Here is a 15,779-nt window from a genome sequence, read left to right as displayed (position 1 = left end):
CACACACACATGTATTCACAGCCTTTGCTCAATACTTTGTTGAAGCACCTTTGGCACCAATTACAGCCTCAAGTCTTTTTGAGTATGATGCTACAAGCTTGGAACCTATTTTTGGGCAGTTTCTCCCATTCTTCATTGCAGGACCTCTCAAGCTCCATCAGGTTGGATGGGGAGCGTCGGTGCACAGCCATTTTCAGATCTCTCCAGAGATGTTCAATCGGGTTCAAGTCTGGGCTCTGGCTGGGCCACTCAAGGACATTCACAGAGTTGTCCCGGAGCTACTCCTTTGTTATCTTGGCTGTACTTCGATACAATCCTGTCTCGGAGGACTACAGACAATTCCTTGGACTTCATGGCTTGGTTTGTGCTCTGACATGCACTGTTAACTGTGGGACCTTATATAGACAGGTGTGTGCCTTTCCAAATCATGTCCATTCAACTGAATTTACCACAGGTGGACTCCAATCAAGTTGTAGAAACATCTCAAGGATGATCACCTGAGCTAAATTTTGAGTGTCATGGCAAAGGCTGTAAATACTTATGTACATGCATTTTTTTCGTTTTTTTATTTTAAATGAATTTGCAAAGATTTCAAACAAACTTCTTTCATGTTGTCATTATGGGGTATTGTTTGTAGAATTTTGAGGAAAATAATTAATTTAATCCATTTTGGAATAAGGCTGTAACATAACAAAATGTGGAAAAAGTGAAGCTGATTATTGTCACATATATAGGATGTGTTTGAGGGAGGTCATTAACCTGTTAGTAAAGTTCATTGTACAGGTGCTTTTGAATTCATTCGAGATTTTTCTTTCTTTAAAAAATAAACAAACAGTGTTAGTGCATTGTTAATATCTTGCAAGCAAGTTTTTTTCTCATCATACTTTCGTCAACCGGTACATTTGAATTAAAACCGTTTGATCATCGTCATGATGCCTCTTTTCCATCCCGTCTTCATTACCATTGACAAAATCAAAAACATTTCTGCATCAAACATTTTCGTCAGTCATTTTGTTGACAGGATTAACACAGATATTCCAGCTGCTTTAAATTTGAGATGCTCTTTTTATTTATTAAGCAACTTAATAAAAATGTAGCCTCTGGCTTGACTTCAAAAGCTTATTCACATTCATTCATTATGGGGGGAAGGAAAATATTGCATGCAAATATAAAAAAGCTATATGAAGAGGTTTAGTTGTGTTTTTGTAGAGTGGCCTTGATTACACTTCTGTTCCAGCTCTGTTCCAAAATGTTGTGAGCTGCGCACCATACCAGAACCCTTCTATCAAGGGAAGCCAACAAGGTTAGTAAAGCAATGCATAATGTGGCGGTCCCATAGACATTCTATGGGTGGTACACTGGCGAGGAGACAAAAGGCTGTTTTGTTTTTTGAATGGATGTCTATGGAGGAGATGCTTGAGTGTGCTGAATAAACTGCTTTAGTCAAGAAACAGCTCATCACTTAAAGGGTTAGTTCACCCAAAAATTTAAATTCTTTCATCATTTACTCACCCTTATAATATCCCAGGTGTGTGACTTTCTTTCTTCAGCAGAACACATTTGAAGAAAAATGTAAAATATCTCAGCTCAGTAGGTCCTTAACATGCAAACTGTTGGTGATCAGACCTTTGAAGCTCCAAAAATCACAGACAGTCAGCATAAACGTCATCCACATGACTCCAGCGGTTAAATTAATATCTTCTAAAGTGACACAATCACTTTTGATGCGAAAAAAAAACAAAAAACATTTAAGTGCTTTTTAACTATAAACCATCACTTCTGGTCAGCAGCAGTATACGCATTCACAAGAGCACTGAGATCCCGTATACGCGGTCCCTCATGTGAAGTATTTGCATTGGCATGTTAGGGATGTAATCTCACGTTCTCCTCTCAGTTGAGACATCCAGGATAACCACATAAACGCACCATTGTGTGTAAACAAACAGATAAATACAGATCTAAACCAAAACCAACAAAGCTTCTGTACAGCGTTCCTTCTAATCAGTTGTAAACAGCACAGCTCTTCCGGGTGTGTCACACGTACTTCAGTTCGATGATTTAGAGTTAAAAAGTACTTAAATATTGATCTTTTTCACACCAAAAGCAATCGTATCACGTTAGAAGATATTAATTTGATGACGTCTGTGATTTTTGGAGCTTTAAAGGTCTGATCACCATCTACTTGCATGTTAAGGACCTACTGAGCTGAGATATTTTTCTGTTTTTCTTCAAATGTGTTCTGCTGAAGAAAGAAAGTCATACATACCTGGGATATTGTGAGAGTAAATGATGAGAGAGTTTTCATTTTTGGGTGAACTATCCCTTTAATGAATTGACCGCCTGTCTGATAATCTTCAATGTGTTTTACACCTAACAGTCCTTTTGGAATGAACTGTGTGTGAAGTTTACTATGATAAAATTGCTGTTTCATAAGTGACGACACAGACAATTTTGGGACAAGTAGGTGTCAGTTTATGGCTCTCCCCATTCATTCGTATGGTATCCGCAAACAGTGATTTACTGTCGTAACAGGTTAGTTAACGTTACGTTCTCTCCTGTGCTAAAAACGCAGAGGTTATTTTCTCAGTATAGGGTTAGGTATGCAGCAATATTATGTTGTCTTCTAAAATTTTTGTTCTAGAGGCTTTTCTACAGCCTGATATCATGAAAAATACATGACTGCGGCGATATTTTTGCAAAATGTCATTTGTGTGGTTTATTACACGTATTGTGGCAGTTCCGAGGTGACATTTCCACTGTGTGGTGCTAAAAGCGAGTACATTTGCTCCATAACAGATGAGGTTTTTAAAGTTAATGCTCCACTGAGTTTTAAATCAACAAAACTGACCTATCAGTTGAGCTACCCTGCAATGTAAACGCACTTGAACAAGCTTTTAAATATAGTTGCTTTTGTAATGCAAACGTTAAAATGAGTCATGCACTATAGTAAAAGTATTTAGATGTCATGAGATAGCATTGTGTGAGGAACAGAGCAAAAAGCAAGTGTTTAAGAACTGATAATCTGCTGTTTTACTCAAGATTTGTGTGAAAGTGAATAAAAGTCATCGTTGTTGTAGCGCCTTTAGTGTTCATTTCAACAGGAAACTATCACGATACATACAACAAACCATGTAAAAAGAATTGTGCAAAAATCTCACAGTGTAAATTTTTTTTTGGTTCTTTTGACGGTAAGACTAAAAATGCTACAGTAAAAAAAAATGTAATTGGTTCATATATTTAAAAAGACAATACATGTATTTTTTTTTTACAGTAAAATTTTGTAAAATATATATTTTTAATGTAAAAAGTATAATTTTCTGTATAACAGTAAACATTTATATTATGTTTGACAAGAGAGTACATGTACTTTTTACGGTAAATTGTTAAAATTACGGTAAAAAAACAAAATAATCGTGCGTTCCCAGAATTCCCTGCGTGACCCAGTTCATTTCATTATATTTTATGTGAATAGTTATGTTTCTTATTTTTAATATCAGTTATGAACATTGGGTTGTTCTGTGCTATTTGATGTAGTTTAGTTCATATTTTTTACATTATTTTAATTTCACATGTGTAACGAGGCAGGCGAGAAATGAGGATCTAAACACAGCTTTAATAAACAAAGTAACTCAGAATTTAAAGAAAACAAAACACAAGGAACCAAGTACAGAGCATAACACACACATGCAAAGACTGACAAATTAACCAAGGGAAACAACAGCTTAAATACACAAGGGAAAACAAGGAACACCTGGGGAAACAATCAGGGAGAACCAATCATGAAATAAAACTACAAAAAAGGACTACAAAACTAACAGGAAACAGAAATGGGTACACTACACAAAAATAAGAACTAATTGTCCATGGGGTGTGCGTGGGGGGACAGGTGGTTCAGGGAGGAACAAGGGGAGCAGAGGAACAAGGCAAAGTCAGGGAGGCTTGAGGCAAAGGTGGAGCCGGAGGGATGGAGAGCCAGGGCGACGCTGCAGGCTTGGAGGATCAAGCTGGAGCCAGAGGTTCAGAGGGCTGAGGTGGAGCTGGGGGCTCGGAAGACCGAGGCAGAGCCAGTGGGAGTGAGGACCAAGGTGACCAGAGCAGATCAGGTGGACGGCCAGGAGACCAGAGCAGATCAGGCGGACGGCCAGGAGCTGCTGTAAGAGGAGTCACTGGTAAGGCGGCTGGAATTGCTGGAGGAATAGTCTCTGGACGAGCGGGTGGAGCCGTGGAAGACTGTGGGCGGAGCCGTGGAGAGGCTCGACGAAGGCAGGTGGAGCCATGGAAGGCTCGAGGGGCGAAGCCAAGGAAGGCAGAACCATGGCAGGCTCGAGACAGAGTCCTGGATGACTGGGAAACAACCTCCATGGTCGTGAACATGGGAAGAGACTCGGGAACAACCTCTGTGGTTGTGGGCGGAGACTCGGGAACGACCTCTGTGATCGTGAACACTGGCAGAGACTCGGGAATGACCTCCGTGGTCGTGTACATGGGAAGAGACTTTGGAACAGAAGCCTTTCTTCCTCCTCCGGAGGACCGAGGCTGGCAACGCTGGCTCTGGGATGGCCGAGGCTTCCGGCTCATTGGCTGTGGCAGGCGTGGGCGCTGGCTATTTGTGAGGTAGGGTCTTCATGGCCCTATGCACTGACATCAGTGGCAGATCATTCAACTTAGGGACAGGGGCCGTGGAAGGCTTGGACAAGGGAACCGTGGAAGGCTTGGACAAGGGAGCTGAAGATGTAGGTTTTGGCCTGGATTTCCCACCATAATCCACTGTGTAAAGGGAACCACAATGTTCCAGAGCCTTCTCCACATATTCGTGGAGTGTCCAGTGAGGATCAGCCGGAGGCATTAGTTCCTTCAGTGCACTATTCAGACCGATCCGGAAGAAAACCACCAGAGAGTGGTCTGGATAGTGCACTAAATTTGCTAGCTCTAAAAACTCATGGATGTGATCCTCAACTGGACGGTTCCCTTGCTTAAGGAGCTGAATTCTGACAGCCGCTAGATCCATTTTTGGTCAGTCTTTCTGTAACGAGGCAGGCGAGAAATGAGGATCTAAACGCAGCTTTAATAAAGAAAGATAAACAAAGTAACTCCGAATATAAAGAAAACAAAACACAGGGAACCTAGTACAAAGCATAACAAACACATGCAAAGACTGACAAACTAACCTACCAGGGGAAACAAGGGCTTAAATACACAAGGGCAAACAAGGAACACCTGGGGAAACAATCAGGGAACGAGGAACACCTGGGGAAACAATCAGGGAGAACCAATCATGAAATAAAACTACAAAGGACTACAAAACTAACACAGGAAACAGGAACAGGGAAGTAAACAAGAATTTCAACATAAAAGACTAGACAAAAACAGGGAATACATGACACATGTGTTATCCTGATAGTGTTTAGTGTTTGTGTGAGTGACACTGAGCACTGTCTCTACATGTTTATTGATCATTGCTCCAGGAAGGGCCACTATTGATGAACTTCATGTCATCATGTGCCCTTTTGTAATTACTATGGTGATTAATACATTATAAAGTGAAAAGCAGATTTTTACAGTTTCAGAAGGTTAATAAATCAGGCTTATTATTTAATAATATAAATGACGGTAATGCACCATAAAATATACAGGCTTCAAAATTACATCCCGAAAAGCATGAAACATGGTTACTGTATTTTTTAAGGTGAATTTCTATCAACCACAGCTGCCAGATTGTTTTTTTACAGTGTAGGTATAGTGACCAGGTTGCTTTTCTAATAGTGATGAGAAACCATGATATCTTTTGAGATGATATCTTCATCTTTTTATATTGATGGGTTTAAAAGTGTTATTTTTTAAATAACTGATAGTGAACATACCTTTGCGATTTTGACAAAATGGCTTAGGATCTCTGCATGAATCTTCAGTGTTTGAGCGGTTAGGACCAGAAGCTTACCTAAGAGACAGTGGAGAAAAATGGGAGGAAATTTAAAGATCAATTAACAACAACAACAACAACAACAAAAAAGGCAGAAAACAATGACCTGAAAACAATGCTCTTACCATTAAATAAACTAGATTTTTACATTTTACATTTGTTCCAATCCCTAACCCTAAATGTGAGAAATGGTAAAAGTGATGCTTGTTAAGGATCACTTAATAAACTGAGAGGAAACAAATTACATGTCTTTGCCCATTGATGATAAAGCCACATTTCTGAGAAAATTATCAAGATTTTAATTACAAGAACCAGTCTCAAAAAGTCAGAGAGGGAAAAGCAGAGGTCAGTGGAGGTCGTGTCACAAGTCAAGCCCAAAACTTTCATATGCCTTTCTGGAATTTTTCCACTGAAGAGAAACTCAAATGGAGTCCAACAATCTCTCGTGGAAAGTCCATTTCTGATGGACAAAACACTGGAAATAATTCCATATAACATGTGGAAGATGGAGGAAAAGCTAGTTATGCAACGACTGGAAAACAAGACACTTAGCTCTGATTACAATTGTACAGCGAACACAGAACGCTTGGCATACAGACTTCACTTGGCGGAGACTCCAATGCTAGATGCCAAACGAAAAAAATTAAATTATAAATCAGATGAAGTCGGACAGATTCTGACCATAGCAAAAAGTTTTAAGAGTTTTCCCTCAGGGAACACAACCACAAAAATTACCTCAAAACTGTAGACTATCACGTTTCACACGGGGGGAATCGAAATCAAGAAAATTGTTGAAAGGTCAACCTTTTAATTTTTGACGACTGCATTTTAAAACAATTGAAGCTGTTCAGCCAGGCAGGATTTAATTGAAATCGGCAGCTATCAGAAGAACCAATAGCATGTCCTAAATCAGCTATAATATGTTGGTTGATGCACCATGTGTATGGCTAAATAAAGGAATGTAAACGGTCTCCAGAGAAGTAAAAGAGGAGATTCATGGACATAAAAAGAGATACTCTGTGAACAAATTGACAGTTTGTGTACATAATTTTCTGATTTACTATTGGAAACATATCCTACAAAATAGTGAGAACTGCTTCTGAAACTAAAACTACAAGGCTGCAGGACAGTTTGTGAAACCAAATAATAAAGAGTCGTGACTTCTGTTGAACTCTGAATTCCATCTTTCCTCAATTATTTAAATTTGATTAGACAGATACTTACGAAGAATTAAACACAATAGTCAAGTTACTCATTACAGTAAACAAAAACTTCCACAAATAGTGATTGTGCAACACTCAAACATCTGTTTACGTTTATGGACGTTATGGTAAACATTAAACATTTCATCTCTTTGTGCAGGAGGTTTGGCCTTCAGCGCTCTTTAAATAAAAGAACATTTGTGTTATTCTGTTGGCTCGCTTTGCACAGAAATTCAAATTGTGTGTGCAGTATCATATGCAAACGTAAAGGGAGAAGCAGTTAATTCTATGGGAACAGAGTAAAATGTAACTTCATGGAGGCCTAAAGTCAGGCATAATTGGTGTTTCTCAATGCTAAGAACACAGAAAACAGACTTGCATTCTTATGAAGACAAGTCTTAACAAGCTACCTAGGAAGAATGAACTCGGAAGGACAGGAGTACATAGAATGCATCGATTGTGAGCTTTGAGATGTACTGCGATCATACTTCTGTGTAGTTGCCCGTCCCAGAGGACTACTGGCATTATCACACATCACAGCATTATTATCATCACACCAGTGAGGTTTTGCAGGACTTGTTGAAAGAATAAAGTCTGTAAACTCTTATTTCCTCCATGTGTTTATTACTTGATTAAAATCATGGAAACTCTTGAGGGAAAACACAAAGATAAATGCCACCGTAATACCAGGTTCTCACCCACAAGTCCTCGATATTCCGCCTGATGAAGAACACATCCGGGGGGGCCTGGGTAGCTCAGTGAGTAAAGATGCTGACTACCACCTCTGGAGTCACAAGTTCGAATCCAGGGCATGCTGAGTGACTCCAGCCAGGAGTCCTAAGCAACCAAATTGGCCCGGTTGCAAGGGAGGGTAGAGTCACATGGGGTAACCACCTCGTGGTCGCTATAGCGTGGTTCTCGCTCTCGGTGGGGCGCGTGATGAGTTGTGCGTGGATGCCGCGGAGAATAGCGTGAAGCCTCCACACGTGTTATGTCTCCACGGTAACGCGCTCAACAAGCCACGTGATAAGATGCACAGATTGATGGTCTCAGATGCGGAGGCAACTGAGATTCGTCCTCCACCACCCGGATTGAGGCGAGTCACTACCTCATCATGAGGAAGTAGAGCGCATTCTGAATTGGGCATTCCAATTTGGGAAGAAAAGGGGAGAAACCAGTTCCCACCAACAACAAAAAAAGACACATCCAGGTAATTTTATGTATTCCCTGAACTTGAGGTCTTGAGGACTGGAATTGACTTCAGGCAGTGGATGATGATGTCGAACGAGTCCAAGAGAACATATAAGAACGCACATTGAGAAAGAGCCACTAAGTGAGTTTTGATGTTCTCCTAAATATTAAAATTACAGTCAGTTGTTATTGAATTCATGCAATTCTAAAGTGGAAACATTTAATTCATGTAGTCTTGGATTGATGTCAATTTTTAACTTCAGTTTGCCTCTTTAGGGATCAAAATCACGGTTCACAGTTTTAGTACAGTGATGCACTTTCTGTGAAATTTCCATAAGAACGCTTATTTGTTTGTTTGTATGATAGCTTAAATGATCTTAAAAGGTCAATAGACCACTAAAAGGGTGTTCAAATGAATTCAATATATTTTCTGAACAACAGTAATAGTCATAGTAGTAATTAAAGGTTGACTGATAGTGGATTTTGCCGATCAGTAACTAAAGTGCTGGAAAAGGCTGTTAACCGATTAAATGGCAGATCGTTTTTTAAATTGATTTATAGAATGTTATTTTTATAAAAATGTTTACGTCTTTTGTTACTAAGACGGGAACAGACATAGAGGCTACATGCGTTCACAATTAATAAAATCCCAGATGCAGTTTATTTTTAAACAAAAATCTAATAATAATCCAGGGGGCGAAAAAAAAGAAGATTTGGTGCATAGCATGGAACTTTTAACTATTAACAAGCCCAAAACCCACTGGGGAATCTTACTTTGATGGAGACATGGCTCCATTTCAATTATCTATGTTTAAGTATTTACCAAATGTAGGTTTTTAAAGCTTATATAGTCACCAGATGAAGAGTTTTGTATTTTTCACTAGATGAGGTTTAATGAGGAATAAAGTTTATTATTATTCACAAAATATGCAGATGGAAATACAAGATATGTGCTGATGGAGGGCATTTCCATGTAGTTGCATTTTTCTTTGCATGCCCTCAATACAGTGTAGAACATTTGATTGTCTAATCAAAATAACAAAATATGCAGTATTTAAAATATGGATTAATATTGTGAATAATGACAGATTTAGATACAGCAAATCCCCACATAATTGTTTTTATTTCACCTCTAAAGGCAGCTGTTATACCGCAGAACTACACTGTTCTAACTGTAGAATCCTCCAGCACCAGCCACAGAGAATAAATAAATAAATAAATAAATAAATATCGGCAGCTATCGGTATAACCGACATATTGGTCTAACAGCAATAGTGATGCTTGCCTTAGCAAAAACACTAATAGTAATTTAATAGTAACAGAACTTAAAATAAACATCACAGGTAAAATACGAGGACAACATATTCTTTTATAAGAGTGTGTTTTAATACAGTGTGTAAAGAAATGTCATAGTTTCCAAAGTTTTCGAATCGCTCTGTTTTCAGCGGGGGAAAATTATGTTCTAGTTTGAATGTGGCTTAAGGCAGCATCCTAACTGAAATGCAATCACATAAGTAACAGATTTGGAAAATGCTCTACATAGTCAACAACAATGGGTACCACAAAAATAGTGTGCAACACGAAAAGCACACTGGAGACTCGACTCACAACTGATTTCAATAGAGATTGGTGCTAGCATGTTGCTTAAGCAACAATGTGATACACTTATAAGCTTAAACATACATAGCATACCAATATTGGGTAAAATAGTCCATTTTAATTATAGTGAACTATTTTTATTAATATTTTTAGCTTGAATTAATCAGATAATTAATGTTATGACCGACCACTGCCATGAAAATCATGTAAATCTCCCTACACTCTCAAACAACTCATTTGTATACAGTACTGTATATGTGGAAACTTTGCCATAAACTTCAAATATATTGTTTTGATACTGATATTCAATATCTGAGTTAAGAGTTGTATATTGTACTGTTGCTTTTGATTCAACTATGTCATTTGCAATGTTTCATAGAATTGTAATTAATTCCCTCTAAAGACAATAAGTGCCTGTTTTTTCAAAGTTTATAATGATTAGTATTAAAGCTGGTTGCTTTGATTCACAACTATTTAAGAATATTTTAAAATCCCCATGGAGAAAATTAATAGGAAAAACACTTTCAGAAATAAGGTCACTGTAAAAGTTAGAAAAAGAAAACACTGGGAAGTTTTTGAAAGTGAGCAAACATCTTCCCATTGGAAGATCACTTTCTCCAGCCTGGATTTAATCTTAAACAGGTCATATGAAGGCATGAGGATATGTCCTGTGAGTTGTGTGACCCTGAAACCCTTACAGTTCTGACAAAATTCCCAAAATACATCTACTTTGTTTTATGCTGTAAATTTCATTTCAGCATCATATTTATTATGATAAATGTGCCACAATTGTATTATAGTCATTGAGTTATGAAATAAAGAAACTATGTTTGAACATGTTGGCAAGATGGTCAAGTTATCCAACATTTGTACATTTGGTATCATACTAAGGCAGCTGTGTTTTAAGTTAAAATGTTAAAAAGCTGCTTTACTAGATAAGCCAACTGTACAATGTGGTCATCGCCAGTGGCTCATTATCAAATCATTTGCACATTGTAAGATTTCGGGTAGTATAGAAACCCGGGGAGACACAGGGTGCAAGCACTTACATTTCTTGGCCCTGAGATGATGATTCTTTTTCCAAAGTGGTTGTAAAGGATTTTACCATAGCATACAGCTGCAACCCTCATTATGAAAGAGGGTGAGCTCATATGGTACATTCTTACCCATAATGCCATCAAAATGGCTTTAAAGCTTCTGTTGCCCCACTATAAATAATAAAATAATAAATAAGTGCTACAAAAATTGTTTAGGGCAACTGTTTGGGCTCAGTTGCCATGACGACAGACCATAATGTTTCCATGTAGTATATCTGCTCACCTTATCTCACTACACAGTAAAAAAAGAAAGTAAAAGTATAGATATATATAATAATAGATGCATTTGGGAGTTGTCATTTTTATTCCGATTGTACTATACAACACTTCATGAGCTTCAACATACGGTCGGGAATCTTTAGGCACCTCACGATTCCATCCGATTCTGATTCTGGAAGTAATGATCCGATTTCAAAACGATTCCTGATACATCTACATTTTTTTCTTAATGATTATTCTGCTGTGCAAAGGCAAAACAGAGTAACTTCACATTTTGACCAAAATTGGAGTTTTTAGATTGTAAGTTGCCCTGTGATAGACAGGTCTCCCTCAACTATAAGCAGGTTTTGAGAAAATTGCAGTAACTACAAAATCCACACTCAGATCAAGTAACTGTTTTGTTGGTGCAGCCTTTGTACGGCAGTTTTGTCATCATAAAAAGTGATAAACACTGACCTCGTTACACAAGAAAATAAAGAAAATAAATAGGCCTATTGGTTTTCAAAACACAACACTATTAAATTAAATAATTCAATTGATTAAGTTAAATAACTTTTATATGTTTAAAGTATTGTTAATCATTTGTATTTAATAGATGATCTTTTTTTTTTTTACTTTAACTATAACTACAGGTTGGTGTTGTCAGGTTGATTACATGAGATATCTGCTTCTGTGAGAGTGTAGATGTCAGCTTCTCCTTTCCTCACCACAGGTGATAAAGTAGCACAAATAGCGGGATTTTTATTTAATAATATCTATCAAACATCTCGTATGCCCTGTTCCATCTGTTTGTTCTGCGAGAAGAGGTCTCACCTGCTTAACATTTATCTAACGAGCCGTCAGGTGTGCGCACTCATCCTGATGAGCGAGAGACCGGCAACGTGCCACAGCAAATATAAAGAGCGCAAGAGGAGTAAAAGACATTGGGAAGCAGTAGACAGAAACAAATATTTGAAAATAAAAACCTCACCCACGTCTCCCGAACCGCTGTCTCATCATTATTTTCATGTGTTTTTTTTTCCTTGTTGTGGAATTTAGTGCAATAACAGGCGCGAGCTCTTATTTCATGTACTTTGTTGACATGTAATCGCGAAATCAACTCTCCTGTTGCCATATGAGCTAGTTTGTGAATTCATTTCGGGATCATAGTTTTATTAGGAGACGAATGGTGTGTGGTTGGTGCATCCAGTCTGCGATCAGTTTTGTAGGATGCGCTTGGCTTTAACTTTAGGATATGCAAGTTTCTAACAAGTGTCTCTGGGGCACGCATGAGTGCCACTGTGCTGCCGCATTCTCAGAATCAATTAATCGGAGAATAGATTTTTTCTCCCACCCCTACTTCAATCGGGTCACTCGCACCAGTGCACCTACATATTTTTTTCACAGTCGCACACAGTAAATTTCAGTTGCAAATGCAACTGAAATAGTCGCACTGTGGAGAACTGGTTTAAAATAAACTTAATTCTAGATACATTCTTTAACAATTTTGCTTCTTAAGTAAATTAATCTTGTTTTAACAGATGTTTAGATATCTAAATATTTGATAGATAGATAGAGGTAAAATTCCAACAGGTAACTTTAAATGTGGCAATTGTACTAACTGGAATTTTACCAATAATCTAACATTTTTCAGTCATCCTATAAATCATAATTGTATAGACATAAAAAGTTTTATTATATGAAAAACTACAAATGTGATCTACATTATTCAATGTCCGTGTAAAAAGCTTGTTGGAGAGACATCTTGCCCTTTAAAGGAGTGAATGACAGAACATAGAAGCACAATAAAAAGGAATGATAAAAACAGTCCCGTTGCAAGGCACTTTAATGAATCCAACCATCTATTATCATCCATTTTCCTCTTGGGTAATGAACATATAAAACCTAGTATGAGAGCTGGGGATATTGATCTTGTGAGGAAAAAGAGAGAAGCTTTTTGGATTTTTTTTTTTTACTTTAAAAGTGTATTTCTTTGGGGGGTGAATGAGGATTTTTCTTTGTAAGGAATTTTTGTAATCATGATGGTTCTTATGTTGTTGATTTTTTTATGTTTGTTGAAATATATATATATATATACATTTTTTATATTGTCATTTGTCAGGTGTGCTAGTGAATTGTGGTCTATTTGAAACACCATTCTGACACTGCAATAAGTTGAGTGTCTGACTGATTGAATGACTGAGGTAATGCATGCCCCTAATTAACCTAAAAATTAGTAGGGATTCAATTCCAGAGCCCAATATGATTGGTTGTTCAAGTGTACTTTCATTGGTCAGAGTTGTTTTAAATGTGCATGCCTTGTATTTTTATCTTAATATATTTTGAAGGCCTACGTAGCGAAACGCGTTGGTTTGTGTTATTAATTTTAAGTCAAATAAAGTTTATCACTGCAAGTGTTGCTGGATTTCTCTGCGCCATACACCGATCAGCCACAACATTAAAATCACCTGCCTAATATTGTGTAGGTCCCCCTCGTGTCGCCAAAACATTGCCAACCCGCATCTCAGAATGAGATGATATTCTTCTCACCACAATTGTACAGAGCGGTTATCTGAGTTACCGTATGAAAATCCCAGGAGATCAGCAGTTACAGAAATACTCAAACCAGCCCGTCTGGCACCAACAATCATGCCATAGTCAAAATTACTGACCTCACATTTTTTCCCCATTCTAATGGTTGATGTGAACATTATTAACATTAGATTCAGTTATCATTAACTGAAGCTCCTGACCCGTATCTGCATGATTTTAAGCACTGCACTGCTGCCACACGATTGGCTGGTTAGATAATCGCAGTTGAGTATTTCTGTAACTGCTGATCTCCTGGGATTTTCACACACAGCAGTCTCTCGAATTTACTCTGAATGGTGCCAAAAACAAAAAACATCCAGTGACCGGCAGTTCTATGGATGGAAATGCCTTGTTAATGAAAGAGGTCAACAGAGAATGGCCAGACTGGTTCGAACTGACAAAGTCTACGGTAACTCAGATAACCGCTCTGGGGTGCGTTTCCCTTTACAACGATGTAGCTCACTGCTTAACCACCGTAGTATGATGCATCGTTGGAGAAACTAACTAGCTAGTCACGACTGTTTCCCGAAACCATGGTTCACGTTGGTTGAACAATACAGAGCTGTCGTTAATGACGGTACGCATGGGGTGGAGTAATAACTTCTACTTTGCACTCGTGCATGCATGCGCACTCTTCAAAATGCTTTAAGAATGCCATATATATATATATATATATATATATATATATATATATATATATATATATATATATATACATATATACACACACACACACACACACACACAAATACACAGTTAAAAAGGTGCTCTTTTCTGATCCCAAAGTGTATGACGATTAAAATTCACAATTTCTTGTAAATGTATTTTTATTTTCTTATTGAATATTGATGCAGCAGCACAATTAAAATGAAAACAAATAATAATTTTTAAAAAGATTTTGATTGTTCTATTGTTGTGCACCTGTTACTTATTTTGCTCAAGATCATTACCTATTTAAGTCCCCTTGCCATACAGTCATGTGTTACAGAGACGTGACAGAAAATGACTCGGAAACCATAATTTTCAAAGACTGAAATTACTGTTATTTTGGAGGTGGAAAATAACAAAGCTGAAAACAGCCTTACAAAAGCTGAAAAAAAAAAAATAAAAAAAATAAACTCTGGGCAGATATCACCCAAAAAATAAATACAGCTTGCTATGGATATGAGCGTAGCCCTGAAGAGGTCAAGAATAAGTGGAGGGACTTTGCTAGTATCACAAAACGGAAGGCTGCAGCAAGTAAAAAGGGAAGCAAATAAGACTGGTGGTGGTATCAATTCTGTTCCTCCGCTGACTGCAGAGGAAGAGAAAGTTTTGGCCATCCTTGGGCCTGAGGCATTGGAAGGGATCCCTGGAGGCATAGATGCATGTGCTTTAACCAGCACTCTGCCTTTGCCTTCAAGGTTGAGCCCCTCAACATCAGGCCCCCTCCATCCTGGCCCCTCAACGTCAGGCCCCCTCCAGCCTGGCCCCTCAACATCAGGCCCCCTCCAGCCTGGCCCCTCAACATCAGGCCCCCTCCAGTCTGGCCCCTCAACATCAGGCCCCCTCCAGTCTGGCCCCTCATCATCAGGCCCCCTCCAGCCTGGACTGTCAACATCGGCAATGGGTTCTGGTCTACATCTGGGCTATTGCTCCCTTCCCCTGACTCAGCTCACTCTGAGGCCTCCTCATGTGCTGAGCAACGTCCTCCTGACATTTCAGAGCATGAGCCATTAATCTCCCCCCTAAGGAGAAACAGGGGACATTGTGGCTGCAGTGAGAAGCTGCTTCAGGTTGAGAGGAAAAAAAATAGCTGAACTCCAGGGAATCAGGTAGGAATTAAGAACACTGAGGGAGCAGCAAGACCAGCATCATGAGGAGGTTATGGCATATAGGAGGGCTAAATTAGAACTATTACAGCATCAGGCCTGCAAGCCCTCTTTAACCATGTTTTTACCAACAGACAGTAAGTGCAAATTGCATTATTCTTTACTCAGT

General features: G+C 38.5%; 1 protein-coding gene across 1 annotated transcript in view; it reads right to left on the bottom strand.

Annotated features, from left to right (window-relative positions):
* The window catches only part of LOC127439788 (ras-specific guanine nucleotide-releasing factor RalGPS1), a 173,094-nt gene extending 162,012 nt beyond the window's left edge, over positions 1 to 11,082 (bottom strand). The window contains 2 exon segments of the mRNA XM_051696001.1: positions 5,862 to 5,938; positions 11,079 to 11,082. Coding sequence (XP_051551961.1) covers positions 5,862 to 5,938; positions 11,079 to 11,082 — 81 coding nt within the window.
* Between the last annotated feature and the right edge of the window lie 4,697 nt (positions 11,083 to 15,779).

Source organism: Myxocyprinus asiaticus, chromosome 4 (assembly GCF_019703515.2).
Source record: "Myxocyprinus asiaticus isolate MX2 ecotype Aquarium Trade chromosome 4, UBuf_Myxa_2, whole genome shotgun sequence".
NCBI lineage: Eukaryota > Metazoa > Chordata > Actinopteri > Cypriniformes > Catostomidae > Myxocyprinus > Myxocyprinus asiaticus.
Note: the sequence above shows the minus strand (reverse complement) of the source record. Positions and strands in the feature narration are given on the sequence as shown.